Below are 14769 nucleotides of genomic sequence, written 5' to 3' on the forward strand. Positions count from 1 at the left end.
CTAAGAACACGGGGTATGTCTAGACTGCAATCATGAGTTGTGATTAGGGTGACCACCCGTCCCTTCGCTTAATTGATGTCTCTTGACCATTTTAAACACTAAATTGATGCTTATGATAATTGCATTGTATACTGGAGGGCAGCAGAAATGTACACTTGATATGCTAAGGTAAATCGTGTTTCCCTAAAATGTCCCTTAAAATAAAGCACTGTCCCTTATTTTTCCATCCAACAAAGGTGGTCACCCTAGTTGTGACTGCAGCTTGAGCTAGCTAGCTTTAATCTTGCTAGTTTGTTTATGGGAACAGTGAAGCTGCTGATTTGGGGCTGGCTTGTATAGCCCATGCCAATGCTTGCAATGATGCAGCTTTTCTGCTCCAGGAGCAAGCTCTCCATAAAAGATCAAACCATAGGACCATCTATATATAACAGCCTTCCTCTGGCAGCAGACAATACCTGTTGCTGCAGAGTAAGGTGGAAAAAACATCCATTATATGAAATTTTGAAGGGCTCAGGGGAGATCCCATCCAGACCCTCACCAGCGATCAATGAATGCCCTCATGAATGAGGATTAGTTACCCAGATCTTCACTATGGTGTCTAGAATACCTACAAGTGCTTTACAAAGGTATGCGTCAGAGGCTGGCCGTGCACAATCTCTGCAACACCAAGGGTCCCAATGGCAACTTGCCAGAAATCTGAGAGCTAAAGTGTTTGTCCCATCAGTGGCAACAAGAAGGCAACTGAAGAGGGTGCTCATAGAGAGGGGAAGGGAAGGAGGCAGTTGCCCATTTCTGTTTGGGGCATAGGCAGAAGGAAGCAGCGATGTGAAGCACATGGCAGTACTTGTAGTCAGTATCCTAGACCTGGGCTCTGACTACACTACAGACTTGTGCTGGCACAGCTACATCAGCCAGGGCTGTAAAGAAGCCTCTACAGTAGATGCAGATATACCAGCAAAGCTGTGCTTTTACTGGTATAGCTCGCTTTGCTTGTGGGGGGTGGTTTTACTCTAGTTAGAGCCACACTAGAAGCACTTTGCCAGTATTATATACTGGCATTCCTAGACCAGTAAACCATTCCTAGTGTGGACATGGCCTTAGTAATTTAAGGATGAATATTGTCCACAACTGATGGAGGCAAAATCTGCATCCAGCAAATGTTCCCATGCAACCTAAGAAATTAGCATTTATCTTGTGAAGAGAGAGGTTATTGCTCTAAACTGAGGCTAACCCCATTGCCATGAGCTCTTTAACACTCCCGAAGTACAGACAGAGATGGGCAGAAGGAACCTTGGTTTAACACCGTGGGGGAAGGAAAACACCTTGCTTTCATTTAACGGATGACTTACTGCCAGGACAGCCATATGTAACTGGAAGAGAAAATAAGAGCCTAGTCAAAATCTAAGTGCCTAGAGTAATTAAGGAATAAATACATTCAATGAAAAAAGAACAGGAGTACTTGTGGCACCTTAGAGACTAACAAATTTATTAGAGCATAAGCTTTCGTGGACTACAGCCCACTTCTTCGGATGCATATTCAATGGTTTGTGAGTCAGGGCTTTTCAGACAGTGCTAATTCAGATGCACTTGGGTGCAACATCAGTGACACCCTGTGGCCAGTTTTATTAACTACATCGGGGTCGGCAGCCTTCAACACGCAGCCCATCAGGCGAGACATTTTCTTTATGTTGACCGTCTGTGGGCACAACCCCCCGCAGCTCCCAGTGGCCGCGGTTTGCCATTTCCAGCCAATGGGAGTTGCAGGAAGGGAGGAGGGATAGCTCAGTGGTTTGAGCATTGGCCTGCTAAACCCAGGGTTGTGAGTTCAATCCTTGAGGGTGCCATTTAGGGATCTGGGGCAAAAATCTGTCTGGGGATTGGTCCTGCTTTGAGTAGGGGGTTGGACTAGATAACATTTTGAGGTCCCTTCCAACCCTGATATTCCATTCTATGAAGTGGTGGCCCGCAGCTCCCATTGGCCAGGAATAAACAAAACATCTCATGGCCTGCCAGTGGATTACCATGATGGGCCGCATGCCAAAAGTTGCCAACCCTGATCAACAATCATTTTTCTAGGCATCTATAAATAAGGCCCTACCAAATTAATGGCCATGAAAAATGCATCACAGACCATGAAATCTGGTCTTTTGTGTGCTTTTACCCTATACTAGATCGATTTCATGGGGGAGACCAGCATTTCTCAAATTGGGGGTACTGACCCAAAAGGGGGGGGGGTCTCAAGGTTATTTTGGGGGGGGGGGGAACATGGTATTGCCTTCCTTACTTCTATGCTGCCTTCATAGCTGGGAGGCCAGAGAGTGGTTGCCTCTGACTGAGGGCCCAGCTCTGCAGGCAGCAGCGCCCATGCCATCCTTACTTCTGTGCTGCTGCTGGCAGTAGCTCTGCCTTCAGAGCTGGACTCCCAGCCAGCAGCCACTGCTCTCCAATTGCCCAGCTCTGAAGGCAGCACTGCCGCCTGCAGCATTAAGCTTAGCAGTACTGCACCTCCCCACACACACACACAATAACCTTGTGACCCCCCGCCCCCTCCCCACACAACTCCTTTTTGGGTCAGGACCCCTACAATTACAACACCCAGCAATTTCAGATTTAAATAGCTGAAATCATGAAATTTACTATTTTAAAAATCCTATGACCGTGAAATTGACCAATATGGACCATGAATTTGGTAGGGCCCTAGCTATAAAATATGTGTATATCCAGTCTTGCCTCACAGTGCTCTCGCTTAACACATTACTTCTATTTAAAGCTCCTTGATACTGGCACCCTTCTATATTCAAGTCCAATATAAGATCCCTTTTTTTATAATGAATCTCACTATTTTTATCCCACCTACAATTAGCTACGAGGTTTCAGTCTTTGATCTCTGATATGGACTGCACTATAGCAAGGAACTGTACTTGAGAGTAGCTTTGTAAACCACTTGAAAGCTTTGGCTAGAGAAAACATTAATTCACTTGCCTACCGAAACAAAGGAACTGCCTCAATAGATCAAACCAGTGATCCACCTGACCCAGTACCCTCTCCCTGACACTGACTAGCACCAGATGCTTCAAAGGAATGTGCAAAAAATCTGAGAATGGATAATTATGGAATAACTGCTCACAGGAGTTTTTTCCTAATCCCTGTCAGTTAGAAGTTGATTTATGCTCTGAAGTATGAGGGTTTGAATCTCTTATAAATGGTGGAGACCATTACCTATTTAAAGCTGACTGTTTGAATTGTCGGTAAGCAAATATTTGAGTTCAGAACATTTCACATCATTTCATCTATAACAACAGTAGAATTGACATAGACAAGCGTCAGTCTGATCAGCAGTGCAGATATCGACAAGAATCCATCTGATTTAGGCAAGAGTCATTCTGCTATAGATGAGAGTTAGTCTGATGAACAATGCTGATACACAGAGAGCAATCAGCCCTTTGTATTTACAGGTCAGATTTTTCCTCAGATTGAGTAAGTGAGGGCTGGGATTACTTAAAAATGTGCATTTATTCTGAAACCGGGTACTCAAACCTTGTATTTGACAGAATACAAGAAGAAAAGAAAATCTAAACTCAGGGCAGGTCTACACTTAAAACGTTGCATCGACACAGCTGCGCGCCGCTGTAGCGTTCAAGTGAAGACGCTCTTAGGTCTTCCGTTGGCAGAGCTAATCCAACTCCCTGAGAGACAGTAGCTGTATCGACAGGAGAAGCTTTTCTGTCAACATAGCACTGTCTACACGGGGTGGCGGGTGGTTGGTTATTATAACTATGTCGCTCAGGAGTGTGGATTTTTCACACCCCTGAGCGATGTAGTTATACCGATATAAGTCTGTAGTGTAGACCTGGCCTCTGTATGGAAAACAGAGATGACAGTAAAATGAAGAAAACGGAAAACAGCAAAGAAAGGCAAGGAGATGGGAAAAGAAGGGGTGAAGGAAAGAGGGAGCAGAGAAGAATATGGCAAAAGAACAAAGGCAGGGAGAGAGATTTGCTTTGACTGACAGAATCTGCATCCATCCATTAAAGGATGTGAATGTAGAACAGAGAATGCAGGGGAGAACCTTGCAGACTGCAAATTAATGTGGAAACTATTCACAACAAGCCGGTCTAGACACTAATAATGGTTACTACGCTTCGCTACCTAAAGGAGTAAGAGTCAATATCACAAACACACAGAGCAGCTTTCCTTTCTTCCCTGCGGCACAGATCTCCATTGTGTACTTGTTCGGTATGTGCAGTTTCCACTGGGATCACTGACGAATATATAGCAGAGATGGAATGCACATGGAAAATTGGAGCAGAGTTTTGCCCATTGTTTGTGAAGAAGGATTATATTACCAAAATATGAAAGAAAAACTTACATAGTTCTTTTCCAAAGCATCAAAACAGCCCTGAATCCTGCCAGGAAATAAATGTTAGTAACTAGTCATGACAGTCTAGGAGCAGGAAATCCTCACTGATTAGATGGAGTTTAGAGTGCACATTTACAAGCATTAAGCAGTACAGAGCTGACAACATTTTTAGCTTTTAAACCCCTCTGCAGGTCACTCAACAATTAAGGATCTCTTCTCCCCTCCATATGTGTGCACAGTTTATACACTAAGGCTCTGGTCCTGTGAACTTATTACCAGGCATCCTGGGACTACTCAAAACAGTAAACACTAGACTGGGTAATAATGGCCAGATCTTTGGACCCATTCTGTCCCTTTTGTGCTGATGGATCCAGCCAGCTGGGTGTTCCTTTGGCATAGCTGCGAGGAAGGCGGCATGGTTGGAGTGCTGCTGCAATCATAGAATCATAGAATATCAAGGTTGGAAGAGACCTCAGGAGGTATCTAGTCCAACCCCCTGTTCAAAGCAGGGCCAATCCCCAACTAAATCATCCCAGCCAGGGCTTTGTCAAGCCTGACCTTAAAAATCTCTAAGGAAGGAAATTCCACCACCTCCCTAGGTAACGCATTCCAGTGCTTCACCACCCTCCTAGTGAAAAAGTTTTTCCTAATATGCAACCTAAACCTCCCCCACTGCAACTTGAGACCATTGCTCCTTGTTTTGTCATCTGGAACCACTGAGAACAGTCTAGATCCATCCTCTTTGGAACCCCCTTTTAGGAAGGCAGTTATCAAATCCCCCCTCATTCTTCTCTTCTGAAGACTAAACAATCCCAGTTCCCTTAGCCTCCCCTCATAAGTCATGTGCTCCAGCCAGGGCCGTCCCTAGCTATTCTGGGGCCCTACGCAGCCCCTCTGTGGGAGGGGAGCAGGGGGGCTGTCCCCAGGCCTCCGCGGGGGGAGCGGGAGGGCTGTCCCCAAGCCGCTGTGGGGGCGGGGCTGGCTTCAGGGGCAGAGGGGAACCACCCCCCAGCATTCACCGGCGGCACGGCTGGGACCGGGTCTGCACTTCCCACTGCTGGTGGGTGCAGGCCCGGCCATGCTGCGGAGCTCAGGAGAGTGGGGGCAGGGCTAGGGCGGAGCAGGGGTGGGAAGAGGCAGGGCTGGGCAGGGAAGGGGCAGGGCGGGGAGTGGGGGCGGAGCAGGGCAGGGGCCCTGGGGAAAAGCCTGAGCAGGGGCTGGAGCAGCACGCTGCTGTGCAGGGCACCAGGAAATTTGGTGCCCCAAATTTCCTGGTGCCCTACGCAGCTGCATACTTTGCGTGTGAGTAAGGACGGCCCTGGCTCCAGCCCTCTAATCATTTTGTTGCCCTCTGCTGGACTCTTGCCAATTTTTCCACACCCTTCTTGTAGTGTGGGGCCCAAAACTGGACACAGTACTCCAGATGAGGCCTCACCAATGCCGAATAGAGGGGAATGATCACATCCCTCGATCTGCTGGCAATGCCCCTCCTTATACAGCCCAAAATGCTGTTAGCCTTCTTGGCAACAAGGGCACACTGTTGACTCATAGGGCACACTGTTGACTTTTTATGATCATAATTTTAGGCTGCTCTAAAGTATCCTGAGACAGTGCAGAACTGGCCCCAGGACTGGAGAACTGTATATGGCTCCTCTGCAGCCTCCTCATCTGTGCCTAGTGCTTACAGGACACAGCAGAGAACTGAGCCATGAATATTTGCAGGATTGGGCCCTTGCAGTAGTTAAGCAACACAGAAGTGCTACACTCCCTATAACAACTCCCTCTGCTGACAGTAAGGAGTAATGCCATTTTTCTGAAACCTGAAGAAGAGCTCTGTATAAGCTTGAAAGCTTGTCTCTCTCACCAACAGAAGTTGGTCCAATATTTCCTCACCCACCTTTCTCTCTATGTTTCTGAAATGCATTTATTAACTATAACTCCAGAAAGCTAAGGGCCTAGTTATGCCCCCAGAAACAGACACAACTTCCAGTGAAGAGAAAACAGCACATACTAGTTAAAAATCAATCAAGCATAAACATCACTTTAAAAACTAGAAATAGCAAATATGTAACCTATGGAAACAAGTAACCTCACAACTTTGTTTAGAGTGACCCACAATCCTCCCTTACCTGCTTTGTTTGTTCACTTGAGGGCCTGATCCCGCTCTCATTGGGGTCAATGAGATCACATTTACATTGGAAGCTCGTTGGAGAGGGACCATGTCTTTGTTATATAAAGTGCCAAGCACACACAGCTTTTATAATAAATCAATGGGAATTGCTTTGGCAAATCCAATAGCATTGGCCCTGAAGGATTTCAAATTTAGGAAGTAAAGGCGTGTAGTACAATACCATATTGCTGTTCAGCATAATCTTATCATAGGACTTGTCTACACGAACAGTTAGACAGCGGAAATCTGAGATGTAAATCAACCCCACACTAGCTTTCTGCAGTTTAAGTGCCTGAGTGCACTCTGCTGACATGGGTTAACAGCTCTTTAATGCATCTTGAGCTAGTCCCATTTCAAAGAAGACAAGATCAAAGCGCTCCAGCAAACCGTCCATGTGTACCAGCAGGGTGCACATGGACAGTTGGAGTGCAGCAGACTAGTGCAGGATAGATTCATACCCCAGCTTGTTGTGGTCTAATTGTCCATGTAGGCAAGCCCTAAGTTTCACTGTTATTCACTTACCACTTGACTATCTGCAGTGACCCCAGGCAGCTTTTATCTTCCCGAAGGATTTTTAGACAGAGGTCTGCAAAACAAGAGTTAGCATATAGTTACAAAGCTTATTTGCAGCCACTGAGCAAACATTAAAATCTAGTCAGTCAGCAACATATGAAGTATTTTATCTGGAAACACTTCTTGAGCTGGAAGATTGGTTTTAACAGCATCCCAGGTGGGCTGACACAGGCTCACGCTGTAGTTTAAAATGCCAAAGACCTTTGCTGAGATACACTGAACTCTTCCAGGACAAAGTACTGGAGTTACAGATTTATTGAGTGTGGCTTCATTTAGAAATGCCAACAACTTCCTTTCCCCTCAATCCCCATTCTCATCTTATTCTGGCACTTCCCAACAGCACCTTTTAGTTCTGCACTCTAGTGTTCACTAACACACAAATAAGCTAAACAACTGTGCTCAAAATGAGCTAATGCTGTGACGTTTCCCCACCGGACTCCTTTGGCCCTTTTGTCCTCCGAGTTTAGGAGTTAGGATCCACAAGCAGAAAACTCCTAAAGTTGATGCCAATGCTGATATGCCAACCACAGAGGTTAATTAATGCCTTGGGGCCCAATCCTGCAGTTCTCACAGGATCTTAATATAAAGATGCGGATTAATCAAAGTTTCATCAGCTGGTGTTACCTTGCCACAAGTCTCACAATACCTTGTGTTTTTCTTAAAGCCTCATCTCTGAAGCCATCTGATTATGTGAAGTATCAGGGGGTAGCCTTGTTAGTCTGTATCCACAAAAACAACAAGGAGTCCAGTGGCACCTTAAAGACTAACAGATTTATTTGGGCATAAACTTTTGTGGGTAAAAAACCCACTTTTTCAGATGCATGGAGTGAAAATTACAGATGCAGGCATTATATACTGACACATGGAGAGCAGGGAGTTATCTCACAAGCGGAGAACCAGTGTTGACAGGGCCAATTCAATCAGGGTGGATGTAGTCCACTCCCGATAATTGATGAGGAGGTGTCAATTCCAGGAGAGGTAAAATTGCTTTTGTAGTGAGCCAGCCACTCCCAGTCCCTATTCAGACCCAAATTAATGGTGTTAAATTTGCAAATCAATTTTAGTTCTGCAGTTTCTCTTTGAAGTCTGTTTCTGAAGTTTTTTTGTTCAATGATAGTGACTTTTAAATCTGTTATAGAATGTCCAGGAAGACTGAATGTCCTCCTACTGGCTTTTGTATGTTACCAGTTCTGATGTCCGATTTGTGTCCATTTATTTGTTCACGTAGAGACTGTCCGGTTTGGCCAATGTACATGGCAAAGGGGCACTGCTGGCACATGATGGCATATATCACATGAGTGGATGTGCAGGTGAATGAGTCCCTGATGGTGTGGCTGATGTGGTTGGGTCCTCTGATGGTGTCGCTAGAAACTAGAAACTGCAGAACTAAAATTCGTTTACAGATTTAACACCATTAATCTGGGCTTGAATAGGGACTGGGAGTGGCTGGCTCACTACAAAAGCAACTTTACCTCTCCTGGAATTGACACCTCCTCATCAATTATCGGGAGTGGACTACATCCACCCTGATTTAATTAGCCCTGTCAACACTGGTTCTCCACTTGTGAGGTAACTCCCTTTTCTTCATGTGTCAATATAATAATGCCTGCATCTGTAATTTTCACTCCACGCATCTGAAGAAGTGGTTTTTTTACCCACAAAAGCTTATGCCCAAATAAATCTGTTAATCTTTAAGGTGCCACCGGACTCCTTGTTGTTTTTGTGATTATGTGAGAATCTCAGCTTTCATTTACAAAATTTCCAGATTGTGGAGAAAAGCTTGAAAATCTGACCCCTAATGGCTCAAAAAAACAGAAGGCAACTATAAAAAAAACCCTGACATTTATTATAAAAATCCAATGATTTTTAAGCCAGTCTCGTGATTTTGGAGGAGCCTGATACATAGTTTTGGAATGCTTGGGATTGGCAATACTGATGAAATTGCTGAGTAATGAATGCAACTGGAAAAAAAAAAAAAAGCATTGCGAGAAACAGCTGATGGTTGCCACTAGCTCTAAGTTGTCTTTCTGCCATAAGAGCTTTTTCTGTATCAGGGCTGCCGGATAAGGCCCATAGGCTCACATCCTGAAAGATATTTAGGTGCCTAATTCCCATTGATTTCAATAGAAATCTGGCACCTACATACCTCTGAGGATTTGAGCCATGGTCAGCAGTCTTCCTACAAAAGACTGAACTTGTCAAATATGTGAACAGCACTGGACTAATCTGTACAGGGCAAAGATAATGCATAGAAACATGCATGTAGCATGCATTGAAAACATTACCATCTAAATAGCGAGTTCCATATGAGCTCTCTGGGAAGAGCCCTCTTAGGTACGTTATACAGGAGACAGAGATGGCCAAAAGCCTTTTCACCAGCACCATGGACTGCTGGTCAATGGCAATTTTGTGTGGAAACAACACTGATTCCTGAAAAAAAGACAAAGACAAAAATATTATTGGTTTTAGACCAATACGAAGGCCCAGAGCTAGAGGGGAGAATTAGCAGGTTTAGAGGGAGTCTTAGGCCTTGTCTACACTACGAGAGTAGTTCGATTTTACTTGCATCGAATTTTTGTAATCGATATTGCAAAGTCGAACGTGTGTGTCCACACTAAGGACAGTAATTCGACTTTGTGCGTCCACACTAACGGTGATAGCGTCGACATTCGAAGCGGTGCACTGTGGTCAGCTATCCCACAGTTCCCGCAGTCCCCTCTGCCCATTGGAATTCTGGGTGTAGCCGGCAATGCCTTCTGGGTAACAAAATGAGTCGAGGGTGCTTTTGGGAAACTGTCGTCATCCGTCCATCACTCCCGCCCTCCCTCCCTGAAAGCGCCGGCGGGAAAACAGTTCGCGCGCTTTTCCAGTCATTGACAGCGCGGACGCCACTGTACTCCGAGCATGGAGCCCGCTGCGACCATCGCTGCAGTTGTGGCCGCTCTCAACGTCTCGCAGCTTATCATAAAGGTTTCCCTGAGGCAGATGCAGAAAAGTCAGGCAAGGAGGCTACGGCACCGCGGTGATGTCCTGAAGTCTGAGAGTAGCACAGACCTGTCAGAAAGCAGGCGACCCAGCGCCGAGGACATCACAGTGGCAATGGGTCATGTTGATGCCGTGGAACGGCGATTCTGGGCACGGGAGACAAGCACTGAGTGGTGGGACCGCATAGTGCTGCAGGTCTGGGATGAATCCCAGTGGCTGCGAAACTTTCGCATGCGGAAGGGAACTTTCCTGGAACTTTGTGAGTTGCTGTCCCCTGCCCTGAAGCGCAGTGACACCCGGTTGCGAGCTGCACTGAGTGTACAGAAGCGAGTGGCCATAGCCCTGTGGAAGCTTGCAACGCCAGACAGCTACCGGTCAGTCGCGAACCAGTTTGGGGTGGGCAAATCTACCGTGGGGGTTGTTGTGATGCAAGTAGCGAAGGCAATCGTTGATGTACTGCTGCCAAAGGTAGTGACCCTGGGAAACGTGGAGGCGATCATAGATGGCTTCGCAGCGATGGGATTCCCAAACTGCGGTGGGGCCATAGATGGAACTCACATCCCTATCCTGGCACCGGACCACCAGGCCACCCAGTACATTAACCGAAAGGGATACTTTTCCATGGTGCTGCAAGCACTGGTGGACCACAGGGGACGTTTTACCAACATCTACGTGGGATGGCCGGGCAAGGTTCATGACGCTCGTGTTTTCAGGAACTCTGGTCTGTTTAGACGGCTGCAACAAGGTATTTACTTCCCGGACCACAAAATAACTGTTGGGGATGTGGAGATGCCTATAGTCATCCTCGGGGACCCAGCCTACCCGCTAATGCCCTGGCTCATGAAGCCCTATACTGGCGCCCTGGACACTGAAAAAGAACTCTTCAACTACCGGCTGAGCAAGTGCAGAATGGTGGTGGAGTGTGCTTTTGGCCGTCTCAAGGGGAGATGGAGAAGCTTACTGACTCGCTGTGATCTCAGCGAAACCAATATCCCCATTGTTATAGCAGCTTGCTGTGTGCTCCACAATCTCTGTGAGAGCAAGGGGGAGACCTTTATGGCGGGGTGGGAGGTTGAGGAAAATAGCCTGGCTGGTGATTACTCACAGCCAGACAGCCGGGCGATTAGAAGAGACCAGCGGGAAGCGCTGTGCATCCGGGAGGCTTTGAAAGCAAAGTTCCTGAGTGAGCAGGGTAACCTGTGATTTTATAGTTTGTGTACTGAGAAGCTAAACCTGCCCCCGTTTCTTTACCCAGGTAATGTTGACTATCCTATCCAGTTACATACCCCCTTCACCCCCCCTCCAACACACGTGTCGAAATAAAAATAGTTCTACTTTGTTAGAGCACACCGTTTTCTTTAATACTGTTTTAGCGGGAATTTTTTAAAACTGGGACGCAGACTGTGGTGCGGGGCGGGTCTAGTGTTGTGATGCGAATGCAGCTTCTAAACTCAAGGATTGACAGGCTCCGCTGCGGTGGGATGCTTGTTTCAACGGAGCCTGTCAACCCTCCTGATCGGGACTGTGTGTATGGGAGGTCTATTTGACTTTGTGGCAGGGGGAGGACGGTTACAGATCCCATGCTGTGTGGCTCTGTGATCCTGTCTAAGGACCGGCGCTTAAGATCTGTAACTGCCCTCCCCCGCCACAAAGTCACAGAGCAACCCACCCACCCCAACATTACATCAAAACAACCTCCCAGACTAACCGGGGCAACTAGTCACTGCATCACTGCACTGTGTATGTGCCCTGCTGCTGTGCCTGCCCCCGACTATGTACCCTGCCAAAGGAGACTGTCCTGTCCAATTTCCAACCCCCTTTCCCCTCCTCCTCCAAAAGAACATGATTGAAACAGTAGTTAACAGAAACGAATTTTTTATTATCAACTACACATGGCATTGGGAGGTGAAACTTGGACGTGGGCTTGTGTCAGGCGGGAAGGAAAGAACTTTTCAAATGTTGGGAAATGAGAGCCTTCTGCTACTAGAGCTCTCTGCAGGGGTGGAGTGAGAGTTAGCAGGGACTCTGCCGCCTCTCCTTCTTTGCACTTTGGGTGAGGTGGGTATGGGACTTGGTGGCGGGGGAGGGCGGTTAGAGATGGACTGCAGCGGGGCTCTGTCCTCCTGCCTCCGTTCCTGCAGAACATCCACAAGGCGCCGGAGCGTGTCCGTTTGCTCCCTCAGTAGTCCAAGCAGCGTTTGAGTCGCCTGCTGGTCTTCCTGCCGCCACCTCTCCTCCCGATCCATGTTGGCTTGGTGCATTCGGGTCAAGTTCTCCCGCCACTGGGTCTGCTGTGCTGCCTGGGCTTGGGAAGAGGCCATAAGCTCAGAGAACATGTCCTCCCGTGTCCTCTTCTTCCTACGCCTAATCCGCGCTAGCCTCTGGGAGTGTGATTCCAGGCTAGGTTGTGAGACAGTCGCAGACGGGGCTGTGGAAATGGGAAAAAGGGAGTGAATTCCTCTGAAAGATAAATGTAGTTGTGAACAAAGAACATAGTCTTTCTCTGTGAACAAGACCATGCACAGCACCTTTCACATGCGCACTCAGCACAAGGTCGAATTCTCGGCCTTCGCATTCAGTGCCTGGGGTCTTGAACAGCACATTTGAGAAGCGAGGCAGCACAACGGAATTTCTGTTGCAGGCAGACATGGTAAGCCGTACACTTGTGGCAGTTTAAAACTTTTATATTACCACTGGCCTCATTTCACATTTAAATCAATGTCAGTCCCTGCTGCCAGCAATCCGGCAAGCGGGAACTCTGCCCCTGTCCCACCCCCTCGCGGCTGTCCCCGGGAATGATCCCTTTCGGCTGCCCCTCTCCCGCCTCCACCGCGTGGCTGCAAACCAGCGGTGACAGTTCTGTAAAGGAACGGGAAAGCAGTCCCAACACTAACATTCCCCTACCTAATTAAAAGCAGGTCACCATGGCCGACATCACCCTGATGAGGATCTCCGAGAGCGACAAAGAGAGAATGCTCCGGGAAAGCCTCCAAAGACCAGGGCCGTATGCCGCCCTGCTGTGCAGAGCAATGATCCCCGAGTACCTGATAATCTCGTGGCGCGGCAACGTGTCGTACTTCGGAGGACCCAATAAGGCCGCTCTCCCCAAGAACCTCATGCAACGGCTTTCAAGTTACCTCCAGGAGAGCTTCATCGAGATGTCCCAGGAGGATTACTGCTCTATCCCCGCACATATAGACCGCATTTTACTGTAGCTGCAGTAGCAGGGAATACACAGTAGAGCGGCTTGTGCAGGACAATCACTGAAAACCGGACATTGCTAGATTTCTTTTCAAAACTTGCACTGCCCCTTACTAAACCGTTAAGCGCCTAGGGCACACTAATCATGAACAACCCATTCTTTTAATTGTTAATATTCCTGTTTTGTTAAAAATAAATGTTTAGATGTTTACAACACTTACTGGCTGATCCTTCACCAGATTCTGTGTCCGGGGTAATGGCTGGGGACGCTTCGTAGGGGATCTCTGTAAGGGTGATGAAGAGATCCTGGCTGTCGGGGAAATCAGCGTTGTGAGAGCTGCCAACTGCCTCGCCCTCCTCATCTCCTTCCTCATCTTCCCCGTCCCCTAACATGTCTGAGGAACCGGCCGTGGACAGTATCCCATCCTCAGAGTCCACGGTCACTGGTGGGGTAGTGGTGGCGGCAGCACCGAGGATGGAATGCAGTGCCTCGTAGAAACGGGATGTCTGGGGATGGGATCCGGAGCGTCCGTTTGCCTCTTTGGTCTTCTGGTAGCCTTGTCTCAGCTCCTTGATTTTCACGCGGCACTGCGTTGCATCCCGGCTGTATCCTCTCTCTGCCATGTCTTTAGAGATCTTCTCGTAGATCTTTGCATTCCTTCTTTTGGATCGCAGCTCGGAAAGCACGGACTCATCGCCCCACACAGCGATGAGATCCAAGACTTCACGATCAGTCCATGCTGGGGCTCTCTTTCTATTCCCAGACTGCACGGCCATCACTGCTGGAGAGCTCTGCATCGTTGCCAGTGCTGCTGTGCTCGCCACGATGTCCAGACAGGAAATGAGATTCAAACTGGCCAGACAGGAAAAGGAATTCAAATTCAAATTTTCCCGGGGCTTTTCCTGTGTGGCTGGTCAGAGCATCCGAGCTCGCACTGCTGTCCAGAGCGTCAACAGAGTGGTGCACTGTGGGATAGCTCCCGGAGCTATTAGCGTCGATTTCCATCCACACCTAGCCTAATTCGACATGGCCATGTCGAATTTAGCGCTACTCCCCTCGTCGGGGAGGAGTACAGAAGTCGAATTAAAGAGACCTCTATGTCGAACTAAATAGCATCGCAGTGTGGACGGGTGCAGGGTTAATTCGATTTAACGGCGCTAACTTCGACATAAACGCCTAGTGTAGACCAGGCCTTAATTAGGGTAATTTTGGTCTCCATAGTGTGTATGCCACTCACTTACACATTGGTAAACTAAGTATAAGTAGCTCAAGGAGCATCTAACACACTTGGCCCAAAGTTTACTGCTACACAAAAGCTTTTGGTGACAGTATTAATATATTGTCACACAGGCAGAGAACTATTGCCACAGTTCCACAGGGCTGGTAGATGCGGTGTTACTGAATTCCAGTGACAAAACAGGGCTCTGAGGCCTACACACTGGAAAAGAAGCACTCTTCCAGAGGGGTTCTTCTCAACTC

General features: G+C 47.6%; 2 protein-coding genes across 3 annotated transcripts in view; both read right to left on the bottom strand.

Annotated features, from left to right (window-relative positions):
• Positions 1–14769, bottom strand: part of HORMAD2 (HORMA domain containing 2) — a 143696-nt gene that overhangs the window by 123619 nt on the left and 5308 nt on the right. For both annotated transcript variants that reach the window (XM_065568149.1, XM_065568148.1), the window contains exons 3-6: positions 9389–9533; positions 7053–7116; positions 4370–4406; positions 1350–1370 (exon numbers count right to left, since the gene is read on the bottom strand). In XM_065568149.1, the coding sequence (XP_065424221.1) occupies positions 1350–1370; positions 4370–4406; positions 7053–7116; positions 9389–9533 (267 nt within the window). The remainder of the gene's footprint in view (positions 1–1349; positions 1371–4369; positions 4407–7052; positions 7117–9388; positions 9534–14769) is intronic.
• Positions 11947–14479, bottom strand: LOC135975783 (uncharacterized). Its single transcript, XM_065568151.1, has 2 exons — positions 13511–14479; positions 11947–12516 (listed from the first exon to the last, which is right to left on the bottom strand). Exons 1-2 carry the CDS (start codon positions 14085–14087, stop codon positions 12041–12043), a joined length of 1053 nt encoding a protein of 350 aa, XP_065424223.1. The 5' UTR covers positions 14088–14479; the 3' UTR covers positions 11947–12040.

Source organism: Chrysemys picta, chromosome 15, assembly GCF_011386835.1.
Source record: "Chrysemys picta bellii isolate R12L10 chromosome 15, ASM1138683v2, whole genome shotgun sequence".
Lineage (NCBI taxonomy): Eukaryota > Metazoa > Chordata > Testudines > Emydidae > Chrysemys > Chrysemys picta.

Coding starts and splice junctions, on each gene's coding strand:
- LOC135975783 (XM_065568151.1), bottom strand. CDS start 14,087: ATGCAGAGCTCTCCAGCAGTGATGGCCGTGCAGTCTGGGAATAGAAAG. Junction 12,517..13,510: donor ATCTGGTGAAGGATCAGCCA/GTAAGTGTTGTA, acceptor CCATTTCCACAG/CCCCGTCTGCGACTGTCTCA.